The sequence below is a fragment of the Grus americana genome, chromosome 2 (assembly GCF_028858705.1).
Source record: "Grus americana isolate bGruAme1 chromosome 2, bGruAme1.mat, whole genome shotgun sequence".
Lineage (NCBI taxonomy): Eukaryota > Metazoa > Chordata > Aves > Gruiformes > Gruidae > Grus > Grus americana.
In genome coordinates this window covers 162,748,606-162,765,698 of record NC_072853.1, presented here as the reverse complement: position 1 = coordinate 162,765,698, position 17,093 = coordinate 162,748,606, and the positions used below count along the sequence as shown (strand labels likewise).

General features: G+C 42.1%; 1 protein-coding gene across 2 annotated transcripts in view; it reads left to right on the top strand.

Annotated features, from left to right (window-relative positions):
* Window positions 1-17,093, top strand: part of LOC129202889 (sodium channel protein type 5 subunit alpha-like) — a 216,745-nt gene that overhangs the window by 102,858 nt on the left and 96,794 nt on the right. The window contains exons 12-13 of one of the 2 annotated variants that reach the window (XM_054816497.1): window positions 8,359-8,494; window positions 11,994-12,232. In XM_054816497.1, coding sequence (XP_054672472.1) covers window positions 8,359-8,494; window positions 11,994-12,232 — 375 coding nt within the window. The remainder of the gene's footprint in view (window positions 1-8,358; window positions 8,495-11,993; window positions 12,233-17,093) is intronic. The other variant, XM_054816498.1, reaches the window with a different exon arrangement.

The window sequence follows — 17,093 nt, the reverse complement described above, 5'->3', positions numbered from 1 at the left end:
GAGCTCATCACTCTCAACAGTCTTTAAAGCAATGGAAGTCTAGTCACTATGGCCAGTGTGGGCAGGATTCATTTCATCTTAGAGATCTAAAATGGGTCAGAATAATCTCTCTCCCTAGAAGTGCCTCTTTCTGTTCACTTTAACTACAAGGGGAGCCCGGGGTGAATAACTCTGTATTGCGCATGTCTTCAGTCAGGTGAGATGAAACCCACTCAGAGTAACAAGGTGCCAAAAATGGGTTACATTGGTGGGGAAATAAGCAAATGTGATTCTAACACGTATTAGGCAAGGTATTTCCTGAAGAGAAAGGCGAGTGAGATGGATCCCAGCCGAGGTGTCAGATTATCAGTAAATTGAGAAGTAGCTTTTTTTTCTTTAGAGCCAGGCAGCTTCTTCCCTTTCAAGCTTTGGGTTGAATTTTTTTCCTCACTTATCCGGGCATTCCCTGTAGTCCTGCAAATAGACTCTCACACTGTACATGAGAGGAGGGGCCGTGCTGCATGTGGGAAGCTGGGTGGCGTGAGAATTATCTGTTTTGTTGACAGTTTTGAGGCTGTTGGTGCTTTTTCAGATGTTCACACCTTCATTCATTTAGAACTTTGCTACTCCCATTTTTACTCTCTGCAGACAAGGAATACCAGTCCTGAGAGCAGTCTCTAGACAGCTGGGCAACAGAGACGCTGCTTGTAGATAGTGGAGTTTTATTGGACTTAGCTTGGTGCCAAAAAAAGCTGTGCATTAAAGGATCTATGCAAGAAACAGTTTGTGCATCTGTTTAAAAGAAAAAAAACCTGAACCAAAGTAGAAAGGCTTCAGTAGATGAGCAGTGGATGTCCCCCTTTTCCCTCTAAGGAAAGCAGCTCTGTGGGCTGCTGAGGCTCTCCCAGCTGTCAGAAAAAAGCTTAACAAAGCATGAGAGCACTCCACCTTTCACAGGAAATATTGGTATTTTACAGGATTGGACCCTGAGGTGACAGGGCAGCTTTGAGCTCTGCTGGCATTTCTTTTTGTTTGCCAGCCTTCTGCCTTTTAAAAAAATGGATGTTAAAAATTAAATGGCCTGGGTGGGTGAACTCACTTGGCAGTTCCCTGGTCATCTAGGAAATAACACCCAGGCACTATAGTAACAGATGCTCATTCAGTGATGCAATGTGAAGGATGTTGTGTCTTCTGCAAAACAGGTTTGGTATCTAATCTATCCAGAAAATGTGAGCTGGAGTTAAAAGCTGATTGGCAAGGAGCCCATTGCTGTACAGATGTATTTGCTACAGGAAATATAAGCGCTGGGCACAAACGTGCAGCCTTAGCTGTGGAGCGCAGGCAAAAGGAAATAGCAAATCCAACACCTCAATGTGCTCAGAGATAAATCAACGTGCTTCTGGGCTTTGTGTTTGATTATTTTTGCTGTTTTCTTCTTAAAATTTGAAGTTGAGTTTGTTCTTTGTTAGCAGCTCTGACTTCTTTTTATAGTCTCTTGATATGTTTGGCAGTGGCAAAAGAAAGATGTTGCAGGGTGAAGTTGTGGTTACCTCATTAACCCCACTGATGCTGCTGCTGTTATTTATTTTGTACAAGTGTAAGCCCATGGTGAAAAAGGACCCACTTGAACTATCTGTTCTGTCTTCCCTGGACAAGAAACAGAGGACCAGTTCATGAAAAGGCATCACTGTAATATGTGTTAAGCCCTGACTTGCAGCTTCCTGAGGTGTAAGTGTGGCTTCACTGATGTAAACACAATGTCTGAAGTGATGGAGCTGGCAAAACACGTTTTACAATATTAGGTTTTGAAGTCGCATTTGCTTAGGTCCCTCTGTGATGCTCAGTAGTACCAGATGAGCATAACACAGACCTGTCTGATTGCTGCTGAGGTGGGGAGACACTGAATTCTGGTCTGGGGAAAGCTTTGAAGAACACTTCTCATTCAAAGCCGTCTCTGGTTTTGAGTTTTCAACCTGCAGCCCTTAAGCAGGCCATAGTTTCAGCAGATGATTTCAGACTAGGCCTTCCTAAGGTTTCTCAGGGAAAGCACAAAAACTCACCAGCCACTTTTGAGAAATTCAACCTGATCAGTTTTAGCAACATTCAGCCTGAAGATTTTACCCCAGGCATAGTAGTTGGGACCACGATGAACAACTTTCATGCCTTTGTGTCATTGCAACTGCTACCCCCTGTCCCAGCCAAGGACCATTTGCCCACAGAAATGGCTGTGGGTGGCAACTGAGCTGACACGAAGGCATCTGTGCAGCTTGTGCCCTCTCCCACGAGAGAGGTGGCTGCAGTAGATTATCCCACTATTCAGGTGACTCAGATGACTTTTGTCTTGACTTTGGCTGCAGAAGAGCATGAACGATAAAAAAGGCCTTTTCAACTGCTCTTCAGATGACCCTGGCTGCTTGGCACAGATGGATGTGAGTGTTTCTGTAAGAAACCAAGTGAGCTTGTTCTTTGCATCTCCTCCACTTAATCCCTAATTTCACAGCTAGTGAAACAGGAGGGATTTCAAATAATCTCAATGGATGGTGCTTAGACTCATCAGCCTTGTCAGCTGGGGTAGTTTGCCACGCAGAATGGCATCCGTCCATGCAGTCTTCTGCATCAAAGTGGTCCTGCCAAGTCGCCAGAGGCTTCAGTGCACAGCCTGAGCAAGAGGAGGGACATCTTCTCCTCTGCAGGAATCCCATGTGTCTCTGCACACTTTGCTACACCCATTGATATTCCCATGCTACATAGGAGCACCTGTGAAGAGTGGTGGCAGCGCTGTTGGGGAGCTGCCCTTGGCAGCACAGAGGGTTATGCTGCAGTGTTGAAGCTAGAAAGACTGCTGAGGTGATGTGGAGAGCAAAGTAGTGCAATATGAAAATGTGATCGGCAAACACCCTCCACAAAAGTAGCTCTGGGTCAGGCAGTCTTTACCTGGATGTGAAGACCGACAAGTGTTCAAGTCTGAGGGGTTCAGGGAGCTTGTCCCAAGAAACCCATGGTAAGTCCTAGTCGCTCTCCTGGAAATCCCTGGTGTGTACCCTGCAGGGCTGGTCCTGTTCTCCTACCAGCTTTCTTCAAGTGGTGCAGCTGCTGATTTCAACAAACTTACCCCAGTGTAAATAAGACATGAGCAGGACTTGGCGACTATGCTTGAAGTCCTTTTTGCTTGACCTGAGAGGTTTGAAAAATGATACGTTTTTATGCTCCTGCTGATTGCTGGGCTGGGAGTTTGGGCTTTCGCCTTTTTTACTGAAAGTCTACCCATTATGTAAATAACTTCAGGGCACACTGCAAACTAAAGTTTCTGTGCATTCTTGCGGTATTTATTTACAGCTGTGTATTTCTCTGTTTTGTCTTGGTGTTTCGTAGTTATTTAAGAGGTTAAAACAACATCTCCCTTCGTGAGGTATTGATCTGTTTGAACAGAATTGGATTAAGTTAATGAGCTGTTATCTGGAGCTCAATTTATCCATGGTATCTGATGAGGATGGGTAAGATGTCACCTGTGGTCATCAAGAATTTCTTGAGGGTTAAAACATACACATGGCAGCATCTCCTCTTGCCTCCTAAAACCAATTAGAGCCCTTTCTGTAACTCTGCAGGGGTATCACAGGGGTTTTTTGGTTTAGCCTGGCATTCCAATTATTTTGGAGATTAGAAGTGGCAGAGAAATGGACACGGGACTGAGGAGGTGGTTGTTTGCAAGTGTGCAGCTGGCTGCTGCCTGGTGGTCTCCACTGATTTGTTCTCAGTCGCTCACCAGAGCTTCCCAGCAGCGGAGCAGGGCCACTCATGACGTGGCTTTGGGATGACCAGCGAGGTGGAGGTTGGAGCTACCTGGGGTCTCCCTCTTGCACATACGGCCTTTCCTGAATTTCCTCTGGGTTTCACATACTTTTTTTTCTTTTAGGAAACTAGAAATGCCGAGTATTGCTAGTTTGACAGGAGTGAAAACTACTGGGGAATGAGCTCTTAAGAAAGGCCAGGCTGCTTATCGATGTGCCACACTAATGATTGAGAAGTTTATCTTTAGATAAACTTTTTTTGTCATTGTTATACCAAAAAAAAAAAAAAAAGTCTCTGGCTTTTTTCCTCGCTAAGCATAAAACTGTTTTGCTGACCACATTGGTTTGAGGTTTTCTTGTTGACCCTAAAACCGCCTCGAGGTAAAATTTCTTTTTCCCCCTTCTTGCTTTGCCACAGGACTGGTGAAAAGGCAAAGTGTTAGCAGTTTCCATGTTCAGAAAAATGTCTACAAAATAAGCAATCAAAAATTCGCCACCAATGAAGTTGTTTGGACGAAAGCTAGCCCTCTGCCATTGTCACACAGAGTTGTCACTGCAGCTCTAGTTTCTGCTCATTTCAAACTTTGCTTTAGTACATCCTAAGCATCAATCATTCAGATTTGACACAAATATTACAAGCTGTTTCAGTTTACAGTGCATCTCTTTAAATAATCAAGTATCCACAAAATTAAATGCCTTCTTTATAATGCTGTGCACTATTATGGTCATCTTCAATCTCATTAAGTATTTGTGCTGGTGCCTTACGGGGCCCATTGTTCATGCTGTGGCCTGTCCACCTCTTCTTATGCTTGAAAAGATTTTTACTGTACAAGGAAAATTAAACCTGTCCCAGTTCCCAGATGTGGTCTTTAAAATGCTGCCATGTATAAGCCCATCTTCACATGGGCTTTGACATAGCTCAGAACTGTAGGCACTCAGAAGAAAATAATTCTGCAGTGTTGTGCATCCTCATTTACATGTAAATTACTGAATAGTATATTTATCCCTATAGAATTTAGCTAACCTGAAGGACAAACATTTTCAGTCAATCAGGGAGCAACAGAAATAATCTTGTCCTGCTGGAGGTGCCTGTGCTTGAAATCCATTGTGATTTCTCGTCTGGATCCCAAGGAGACTTCTTGCATAACTGTAGGGACTGTTGCTATTTTAGCTTAATTTCTATAGAAATATAAGTACGGGGAACAACTGTGCCTGTGTGTATTCTCTCCGTAATGATAATAGCCTTTATGCTGCCTTGTTTGTCCAGTTCCTGGAACTGCTCTCTATCTCAAGTGCAAAAACTGCCAGTTCCTTGCGTGACTATTAGCTATCTCTGTTCTAAAATAAATAATAATAGAAAAATCCTCACATATCTATTCTTTACAAAGAACAAAAGCTCATAAACTTCCCTAAGTAACATCAAAAATTTTAAGCAATTCACCTGGATGGAAACTGTCTTTCCTGGAAAAATACTTTTCAGTAAATGGCAAGCTAACTATGTGATAGATTTGCTACTCTCTTGGGAAAGAGACCACCACGTCCTCCTGCAAGAGCACAGGAGTATTCCTTGCACATTCCATACGTTGCCTGCCAGACACTGTGTCCTGGCTCTGGGGATGAATCCCCGCTGTGTGCCCGCTGCCGAGCAGCTGGCAGGGAGCAGCGGGCTTCGGGCTCTGCTCTGGCGGGGGCACGTGCAGCTGGGCGGGAGGGCACGGTAGCATTTGCTCTGCGTGTGGGCCAGCAACAAATTGCACCAGAGATGAAGGAAGGAAGGAAGGAGCCATGCACATATCTCCTTCAGAAATACCCCTTTGCATGCGGAGGATGGCACGCTGCAAACAGCCCCCTTGGCTCCAGCAGGACTCCTGAAGTCTTGGGGACCGCTTCTTGTGGCACGGGTGGCAGGATTGAGGATGCTGGGCTGGAAAGAAAAATAGAGTGACTTAAAAAACTTGTTGGGTTGGGAATACCACATCAAACCTAGGGAAAAAGTCAGTTTCCTGCTATTTTTTTAAGAAAGATACGCCAAACCTGTTTAACTTGGACTTTTCATTTACCCTGGTTTAGTTGAATCAAAAAAATAGGAAGAATGAATCTGTGAATGTTTCTCCTTCAACTTTTTACCTCTGCAGTGAATTATCTTTGCACCTGTGAGTAAAAGGTGGCTTTCGGATAAAGGCCACCAACCCATAAATTCTGCAAGCATGAATAGGAAAACAATATCTTTTCTGACAGTCAGAAAACTGATACCTGTGGGGATGAGGTTGTCTAAAGACATGCCACTGTCCTAAGCTTCGGGTTAGATGGGATGGGAAGATAGTACAGTTTAAAAAGAGTTAGATGATCCAGAGGAATTTGAAATTTAAGGTTTTCTTATGGCTCATTCTACAAACAGAGGGAACTAGAAGAGTTGGGTTTTATTTGGCTTTTTTTCCCCCTTTTTCTTTGCTTTTACATTTTTAGTTTATTCTACTTAGAAATTAGTCTCCCTCATGTTTTTTATCTCCTTGTCTAGTTATTTCTTTTCAGGCCAATGTATTTGTTATGTACTGCAAACTGCAAATGATTATGCAATTTTGTAGATGCTTTCTTCATTAATAAAACATTTGTTGTTTCTTTGGTTTTTATTGGATGTTTTTGACGTGAAGGGAATCAAGCAAACTAATGCATCCGAAATACCGTTCCTGGTTTCCCCAGCTCCTAAGCCAAGGATAGAGTGTTTTCTTGTTACGCTGTGCACAAGTAGGAGTCTCTTTGAATAGGTCCTGATTACACCTCTCCTTTTGAGATGACTGCGTCAGTAACTCAATGGACAATGAGCCAATTGTTTTAACAAAAGAGAACATTATATATATATTTTTTTAAAAAAGCCTTTTTGAAGCATTACTGCTTCCCTGGCTTAGCTAATGTTTTAAGTGCTTGCTTTAAAAGTCCTTCCTCTTCTCTGGCCTTGCAGTGATTGGTATTTTTAACTGCAGTACTTTGAAGTGACCTGGGACCAGAATCCTGGCTATTTTCAGTGTCAACCAGTGGCCAAGTGGCTTTGTCCTTTGCAACCACCTGACAAGATGTCCCCTGCCCTGAAGAGGTCACACTCCAGAAAGACAGCTCGTAGAGCTTCAGCACTTTTCTCCTGCCATTCTCATGGAATTGTCTTTTCTGAAGAGCAGGTTGGCCAAGAGAAATGTCCAGAAGGAGGGATCCTGAGTCCCTCTGGGTGCATGTTCCAGGCACTGACAGCAGAGCTGTGAAGCTGCTGGCAATGGCAGGTCTCGGTTGGCATCCTGGGTGCTGCTCAGGCTGGTTAGGGCCATTTCAGACACAAGTGATGAGAGAAGATCCAGAAGACTGAATCGAATTCCTGTAGCTCATTTGAATACGGAGAAGCAAAAGCAGCTACTCTGACATCTGTATAAAGCAGAGGTTTCCATCTTCATAGGAATCTCTTCTCATTTCACATTTCCTTGAGCTATATTGCAAGAGCCATCAGGACCCATCTATCTACAGTGCATCTCTCTTGCTTACATAGTATCTCGGACTTCACAGCCTGTATGCTTGGAGGAGTAGGACAGAGGCTGTTAAAACATTTATTTTGGGAGACTGAGTGTCTCGACCAGGAGGTCTGAGACCGAGAATGGCGTTGAACTTGGCTTTCCCAGACCCTTACACCTTAACCACCACGTTTCCTTCTGCCTGTGGGAGAGCTGGAGGAGTAAAGCAAGCAGGATTTGTCTCCGTATGAAGTGGGAGCTTGTAATAATAAAAGTCTTAACATCTTGCTCCTGTGAGCTGACAATATAAAGTATTTAATACAGTGTGTGTCTACAGCTATAGTCTGTTTCTGGCTGACTTTGGAAACACAAGCCTTCAAAAAGAATAAAACTAATTTAAAATGAAATATTAAATAAAGACAGTTGGGAGTTTTGTTTTTCTGGTATTTTTTTTTCCTTGTGTTTTTTTTTTTTAAGCTTTTCCTTGAGAAACATAAGAACTGGATAGTTTGTGTTATTCGTTATTTTTCCTGAGAAAAAAGAAGCTGAGATTCTTCCCTAATTACAGAGCTTCAGAATCCATGACACCAAAGATCACTAGAATGACAAGATGTTCCTGAGATTTGGCAGTGTTTCAGAACAAGAAAAAACATGTGTTGAGGAGTCAGTTTGCTTGGTATGATAGCAGAGGCCTGTAATGGAGCTGTTACCCACGCCCCTTTTCCTCTTCTAGCAGTATAATTAAACAGTTAACACATTTCAGAAATAATGGAATAATTAATGTAATTAAGCAGGGCTTCTTTCACAAGCAAAGAGCATGGTAAAGCAGCACTGCTGTTTCTCCAGCATCAGAAGCATCTCTCTATTTTCACCTGCATCTTTCACCTATTTACAGGAAGGTAAAGGACAGGGCAAAGTTTCCAAAACTGCTGAAAGTACCATTTTCAAAAGCAGTGCCCCCATCAGCACGTGTCTAATTGGGAAAATCAGTGAGCTTTGGACTTCTCAGCTGGGAAAAGCAGTGCTTAGGCAATTTTGCAAATGCTACCCCGTATCTGCCTTGTTTTTATTCTGCTGATCCAATGTGTTCATTTAAGCAGACCTCTCCCTCGGATGAGGCAAGCAAGAAGCAGCTTTTAATGCCCCACCGCCCGTCGGTGGACCACTCGGACGAACCCTTTCAGAGGCAGAGGGCAGTGAGCGCTGTCAGCATCATCACCAGTGCCCTGGAAGGTAAGACACGTCTTTAGTTCCCCAACTCAAAACCATGTGCATCTTGACTGGCAGGAACAAAGTGACACAAAAGACCATAATATTAAACTCTGTTGTTTTGCAAGAAGGCATTATAGATAGTTATTGCAACCCTTACAATATAGGTGAAACTGTAACAGAGGGCAATCTAATCACTATCTTACCCATGGACTTGTAAAAATCCTGACAAAACCAAAGTCAGATCTGGTAACAGTTCATGCCCCCATGGCATTTGATTTGCACAGGGCTAACCAAGATGCAGGATAGTGGAGCACCGGAGTATTTGAGTGACTACATACATTTGCATCTCATCTCTCTGGAGCTGATGCGAAGCCTGGTGTGTGCAGTCACCAGCTACATGCAGAACTTCCGAGTACTGGAGACGAAAAGTCTCCTCCTTGCAGAGCAGCTAGTGGGACACAACAATTTGGTGGGTGTTTGAATCCCACCGTGAAATTTAAGGATCCTCAAAGGACCCATTTGTCCATGCAAATATTTCTCAGCAAATTTTTCTATTGCTCATTAGGCTTCTCATGAGGTGCAGGAGGATTTCCCTTCCCTGTCTTTCCATATACAGGAACTTTGCATTTCCTTTTCACAAATTTATTGATAGCGAGACAACAACTCACAGCAAGACATCACATTTCTAGACTCTTTACATGCTGCATGAAAGGGCTTCTTGTAGTTCCTCATGTCTCCTGCATTGTAAATTGAGACAAGATAGGAGGTAGCAACTGAGGGTATAGAAAAATGTCTGTTGAGAACACAGTGCGGAGCAAGGGAAATTTTGGATTGTCCTGTAGCCTTATTCTCTGTGTTACTGATGAATAGGAAGGCAAGGCAAGACAGAGGGACTTATCTGGGAGATGCCTTATGGAAAGGGACTGGATCTAACTCTTTGGAGCCAGCCCAGCGTGAAACCACAAAGCCCTTCTTCTTCCTCAGCTTTTTACCATCCCCTGTGGTTATATTCAGCAGTATTGTGGCCAGAACAGATATATATATGCTTAAATAAATAAAGAGTTGTATTCTTAATAGGTAAATAATCACTTCAATGTATTCCAGTGTTTAGTGTAGTCTGTAAAGGTTTTATTTGTTTTCTGCGGGGTTTTTTAGCAATTAGCTTTGTGATTGATTTGCTTCTTTGTAATGTGTTAAGAAAACCTATAAGGCCTGAGCTGGACTTCTGCTTATCTATTTAATGGTACTTTCTATTACTTTTTACCACAGAAATAGAGACCATCAAGTCTAGGGTAACTCAGAAGATGTACATTTTTAGCCTCATACAGAAGAAAGCTGTTTCAATCCTTATCAAAGGTTTTCTAACTCCCAGGCCTTGATTAGTCATTGAAATTGAATACTTGTTAACGAGAGTAATATCAAATCAGAATAAAATGTATCACAGGCTTTAACTATAATAATAGCTGTATGATTTGTGCCAAACTGTGTGAAACAGCCAGACCAGAAATCCCTGTCTGTTTAGTGACCTGGTTTCTGGTCTCGGCTCTGGGGTAGGCATCATCTGCCTGGTTTTCCCAGACATTGCAAAACTTTGCAGACAAGGAAGAACCTAGGGGGGTTTCGCATTTAAAAGTAAGAGGAAAACTACCTCCAACACGAACTTTGACTGTGTTTTTCTGACCTTTTTTTTATTTTAAATATAAAGTAGCAGAGAAAAAGCAGTTGGGTCTAATTTTACTTTTCCTTTTGCTTATGTCTTTCAAAAACCATTAAATCTGTTGTCACTTCTAGAGCTCACCCGTTGTGGGGAAAGGATGTGGTTTCTTGATTGATTTAAACCATTTTAATGCCACGCGACTGCCAAAAGAGGACAGTCACACCTTCCTCCTCCCCTTGCTGTGTTCCTGCAGTTTGATTTGACTGTACAAGCAATTGGTTTTCAGCCAGCAATCCGCGAGCAGAACCAGCTCACCCAGAAGGTCCAGGAGCACAAAGACTAGCCAAAGGACAGAGAAATAACATGTGGCTGAGAGGGATGAAACTCCCCTTTCAGCAGCAACCTGGACTTAAAGGTGCTTGTGTCAAGTGTGGAGCCTCAGAGAAAGAGTCACACATCTGATGCGTGTCCATCATGAAGGTCCCAAAATTAGTAACAGTGGAATAAACAGGGTTGGTTAGAAGTGATTATGAGGAGTATAGATATAGATAGATGTGTTCTTCTGGATTTACCTGGAAAATTAGGTCCTTGGAAAAGTGACTGCCCAGAGTCTTTATTACTTTGAGGTCGGTTTCAAAAAAAATGCAAAATTAGGATTTTGCATTGAAATTCTTTGGCGTATAGATGGTTCCCACATCACTTTAGGCATTTACCTGTAAACCCTCTGGAGGTTGGAAAGACATAGTTATTTCTTGGGTGCAATTTGTTTTTCCAGAGATCTTGGGTCAGTGTAGATGTTTATGCAAAACCTGTGCGTGAGGGACATCATCCAATATTTTGAAAGCTTGGTAGAAGACACCTAATACCACAATTTCTGTTGTCCAGTGAAGGAAAATGCACAGACAATGCATCCTGGCTTAAGAGAGGAGGCTGTTTATAAACTGATTGAAATAACAGCCTTGGCTGAAGTTTTCCTGTTATCAGTGCAGGTTCTAATTATATAGACTAAAACCGTTATGCAGCATTCCATGCCCATAAAGGAATCAGAAAAGGAAAGCATTAAGGAATTCCGCTAATCATTATCATTCAGCCATTAACTGGCTTTTTTGTCTTGTCTTTTTCACCGTTTAACACAATTTATGCTTATGAAGCTATTTCACTTCTTTTGTGCTCAAATAAAATGAACATATAAAAGTTGTGGTTTAGGTAATATTTTAAAAGCACCTTTAAAAAGCACACTGGAGCTTTAGCAGCATTTTCAGACTGACTTATGCACTCCCTTGATTTTGTACACGGGCCTTTCAGAAGAAAACAGATGCTTAATGCCTTTTTGGATTGCACATCAAGAACAGAAACGCTATTGATAACCTGTGATATTCTTGCTCTCAGCACTTAACTCAGCTCTAAATATTGGATTTAAGCTCTTTCATCTCTTAACCACTTTAAAAGGTATTACTTAAGATAATTCTAAAACGGGACCCAGGAATGAAAAAAAAAAAAGTTCCAGTCTAAGTTAAATGAAGATAGTATATTCTTATCCATTCGAACTTGCCAAAATGGAAAACAGAGTAAAAATCTGAGCCTATATATAATACTAGACTTTATGTATTTAGTGTGATTCTCCATTTTTGCTTGTGACACTTTTAAAAGGTTCAGAATAGGTCACTGTCTGCTAAGTGCAGGTCAACTGGCAAAAAACCCAAAGTGCATAATTTGCTAGCCTGTTAGGACAGAAATATTTTTATCCTAAAAAAAAGTTTGGGGTAATTCAGGGGCCTTCCTCTATGCTATGAGTCATTTTAAGTGTTCTCTTGTCATATAACTCAGTGTGAATTGACTGTTACTTTACTGCTTGTGACTTAGAGCTTGAGGAATCACACCAGAAATGTCCTCCCTGCTGGAACCACTTTGCTGTTAAATTTCTCATTTGGGATTGCTGCCCGCTTTGGCTTTTAATCAAGAAATTTGTCAAGTTTGTGGTAATGGACCCATTTACCGACCTCACCATCACCCTTTGCATTGTGCTGAACACGCTCTTCATGGCCTTGGAGCATTACAAGATGACAAAGGAGTTTGACCACATGCTTTACATAGGCAATTTGGTAAGTGAACGTGAACTTGAAGTGCTACCTGAGAAGTGTATTTCCTGCTTTTTAAAGTTTCGGCTGCGGCTTGGGAAGACCCCGTTTTGATATGCTATCAGCATCACTTTGCCTATGACATGTCAAGAGAGTCTGCAGTCACCTCTTTCTGGGGCAGAAGAGAAATGCATGGAGGACAAGGGTCTATTTTTATTAAACAACATATACTAATGTTGTTAGTAACCATTAAAGCCATATTTCAGGGCTGTTCCCAATAGGTTTCTAGTTTCTATACATTTAAGGAAATGAGATAAGAGAAAGGTTAATGAGGTTTATTTGGGATTTCTAGTAAAGCAATGATAAGACATCAGTTCCTGGTGACTAATAGTGACTTTTTAACTAAAAAAAAAACCCAACAACTCAAAACTACAGAAAAAAGCAAGGCAAGATCTTGGAAGGAAACAGAACGGTGCTTGAGCGTATGTAGATACTCCTGAGGGAAGGTGCCTATGGTACATTTGCTGTATGTCCCTCTATGTCCTGCTGTGCCTCCCTGCCTTGTCCAGCTGTGTGTGCTGGGTCCCGTGCAAACCCCAGGGGAGAGGGGACATGGAGCAAAGCATGGCTGATGCTTCGAGGGGAAACTCTTAATGTGCAAGCTGGAGCAGCCAGGGAGAGAGCTGCAAAGTAAGCAGAGACTGCACTTCTGTGCTGCTTTTGGCTGGAATAGAGTTGTTATTTTCTGAGGAAAAGCAGAGTGACAGAACTACAGCCAAGCTGCAGGGACAGCAGAAAAGCCTTTCCAGAGGTGATGTGGTACCACATGTTAACGCAGAGGGCCACCAAAATTCTGCAGGTACTACAAAATGGAAGCTTTTTCTTTAATTGTCTCTCTATCTCTATTTATGTTTAAAAGTTACTGTGTTTTTCTGCTTTAAAACAATGTTTAAAACCCTTTTAATTTTAGAATAGTCCATATAGGAAAAGGCACATGCCATCTAGCTATGGTGTGGTGGAATTACCCCTAAAATCTGGTGGTAGAAGCAGAGATATCCTATAGGACACTGTAAGTATGTCTGGAGTACTCTGGAACGTGGATGCTGCTAAGCTTGGATTTGAGAAGGTCATAGCGGAGATGAGAGAAGTCTTTTATTTCTATAAAAGTGAAGGCTGCAGTGTCTCGAAGTTGGATTCACCCTGCCTAGCTTTAGGTATTTATAGTGTAGGAGTCTGTCGGAGCCAGTTGCCTTTGTCTCCCTTTTAAAGTCAATGGAGAGTAATGGACAATTTTAAGGCACAGTTAATGTGATATTTTAAAGACATTTACTTTTGGATAAGGTGAACTATGTCCTGGAGGCCAGTGACTGTAGTGACCATCAACTACAGTGGGAGTATGCCGAGACTCTACGGATGTGCTGTCTGCCTTTAGTGAGAAGCATCCTACGCTGGCAGGTTTAGCTGGGTAGTAGCAGTAATCAGACTTTTTGTATCAGTCCTAGAGTATGTGGTACATCACGTATGGATTTTTTTTCTTTGCCCTGGTCCTAGTTATTCTTAGCTCTGGGCCTCCTTGGGCAGGCTGAGGTTCTTCTAGGCTGTAGAACCAGTCCTCAGTTTTTCAGCTGCTGTGTCTTGGCAAATCTCTGTTGTTGTGCTAAGCAAAAATCTGTTTGGGTCTCTCTTGCTTCAAGCCCATGCTCTTGCCCTCTGCAGAAAGCAGGAGATAAGGGTAGCTCAAAAAGTCATCTCACAGAACTGCATCCAGCTCCTCTTTGCAGCCAGCCTTCCTTGTTGCTCAACAATTTGTGGTCTTCTAAGGTGACTTAAAAAAACTCCTTCGGACCCAGTATCCATCAGAGCAGGCGGCAAAGCTGCCGTTTCCTCCTCTGGCACTCGGGATACTAAATATGTCTGCTCCTTGCGCTGCTTTTGGCAGATCGGCTTCTCTCTTTGCAGACCACAGGCAGTGAAACTTTAGCCCTTGGCATCCCTCCTGCCAACACAGCTCCTGCAGACCTGCCGGGGATGAGCAGAGCTCTGCTGGGTGCCAACAAGGAAATAGAGACAACGAGCAGGTGGAGGATTTGCAAAGCAAACTTTTCAAAATTTTACAAAAAAAAAAAAATATATAATTGCCTCACCGTGAGTTTCTGAGCACTGCCTAGAGCTATTTCTCCTCTTTGTGCTAAAGTGTAAAATAAGCAAAACAGCCTGCTAATATTTTTTTGTAGCAAGCTGATGGCACGGGTCTCCCCTTCCCCTGAGATCCCAGGATGGGTTGATGAGAGGCCAGACCGTCCCAGCTTCCCCTCGCCAGCTTTACTAAACCCCCGCATAACTGGATTGATTGCGAATAGAGCAGGTCAGAGGAAGGTAATTCCATTTTGTGAAGGATTTTGCAAAGTCATTTGTAATGAAAATTGACATTTTTTCTGCAATCCCCGGTGAAAGGGAAGGGAGTCCCAGCTCCAGGGCAGGCTGCCGGTTGGTTGCGTCCCCTAAGCCGCAGATGGCCAGACCCCTCCTCTGCCCCCACGCTGGCTGGCTGTTGTCTTCCCGTTGCATCTAACCGTCTTTGAGTGATTATATTAGCATTAGATGGGGGGGTGGGGAATATTAAAAAAGGCAGATCTTGGGCGTTTTTTCCTCAAAACAAATGTTTCTGAGAGAAATGAAAAAATGAAAGTGGAATATGGATTCCACAATTCTTCGTCTGCTGCCAGCCATTGGAGATCTCCTGCTCTGATTGTCCACCTACTTCACGCAGCACCTGCTACCTTCAGACTCCTTTAGTTCATCACTGGCAGCAATCAGCATTTTCAAATGTGATCAGAAGGCCAGCCAAGCACATGTACATCTTTACATGGTTCATCTGCCTGTACAGTGCCACCACTTAAAAAATAAGTTGATAGAACAAGATTTTCCCAAGTTTTGTTTTCTTTAGAAACTGAGATACCATTATGAAATATTAGAGCTTAAATAGCTGAAATGATAGGTAAAAGAATTTTTGTTTAAGACAAAGTCCTCTGAATCAGCAGTGGCATATTTAGCACCAGTGGGATTTACGTTATTTGTTTTCTTTCCAGCCTTTATCGTAGTGAGCATCCAGCCTCTTGTACAAGCACAGTCACCGCGTACCAGGTACCAGCGATTTGACAACTGCCGTTTGAAATTTGTAGCTGGTACACGTACATGATTCCTGATGCCTTCAGGAAGGCTCAGACATTTTGCTATCTTACTGTGACATTTCCTTCTCAGAAGGCTATTGATTAAAATGATTCAGGCAAAGAAAGTGATCCTCCTGAGTCATTTCTCAGCAAGATGGTTGCATAATGTACGCAGCGTGGTATCGTGGTTTTTAAGGCAGTCCCCTGGATACAATTTCACAGACATCCAGTTTCGTCTTGTTCTCTGTCCTAAGGGAAATCGGAGCATTCTGGCGGGAATCTTTGGTATCTCTGGCCACAGTGACTCAGAAATTGTTGGCTAGCTGGAAATATGAGACAGGATGTTTTGCTGGGTTCTTGGTATGAGACGGTGATGGGATGACAGTCCAAATTGTTGCAGCCCAAGTTTTTATTTTCCTGATGAGAAAGAGAAGGTATTTTTACGTAAGGAATTGTGTAAAATGGCCACTTGGAAGAATTCATTCCTGAAGCATCACAAAGTATAGCCAAGTCTTCCTCAAACACAGGCTGTGATTTTTATTCCTTAATATCTTAATTATATAATAAATAAATAAAAAAATATATAATATTATATAATATTAACTTTTCATTTCCACATCTTAATGAGTTTCTCATCTTTGTTGATCAGAGTTGATCATTTTTCCTGGGATAGTGCCATGAATATTCAGCTTATTAGAAGGAAAACATTTCTCCTTGACTGTATGTTATTGATATGTGAGCTCTGGATTCTCCCCTCTCTTTTGACCTACACAGTGCATTGACATTGGCTGTTTTGTGGAAAACAATGTGCTTTAATGTATAAGTGCTATAGAGATATTTTTCAGAAGCACAAAGCTCTGTGCACCTTGTACGGGGACTTGGAACAAAAATAAAACAGTATATGAAGAACCTGATGCCCACATTTTGTCATTTTAAGTTGACTGTAGCCTTGTGTTGTGCATTTAAACTGGTACTTAAGGAGGGCATATGAAAGGATGAGATCTGATTCTCTGAGATACTTTGCAGGAATGTGTTAAAACTGAATTTGCTGTCAGCAGCCTTCCCTTTCCCTCTCCCTCTGCCTCATAGGTAATATTTATATGTAGTTTTAAAGAAAAATGTTCCAATTAGAACTTCCACCATATGACATTTGAACTGGGTCATAAATAAGCAATGTGTTCCCAAGATGCTGTGAAAAGAAAATTGCTGTGACTATTTGTAAAAAAAGACTAGGACTCAAATTAGAGTTTCTAATCGCCTTCGCTGCCAGCAATAACCTAAGAATGACTGGAGGCTTGCGCTACCCTGGTATTGGTAATAACAGAATAAAAAGGGATAATACAGCAGGTACACTACAACCCAAATACCCCTTTAACACTGCCACTCCGTTCATTCGGGTTTCTCCACTGAAATGAATAGATGTAACTTTTATAAAAGGCACAACTACACTTTCTTTTCTGCCACTGGGATTATTCAGATGATGGAAGGAGTTGGAAATGTATGTTCCAATCCAGAGCTCGAACTCAGATGTCATTCTAAGTTTACAACAGTGTCAAATATTATTGTGAAAAGACTAGACAAAGTTGTAATAGTGATAAGAATCAGCCATGAAAAATAAAGTATTTGCTTCTAAAGTGTTTTTGGCTTTCCGACGTGTTCACCTGTATCAGAAGAAAGTCTGCAAGCAAGGAGTTGTACTTAAAACGTTACTTTGA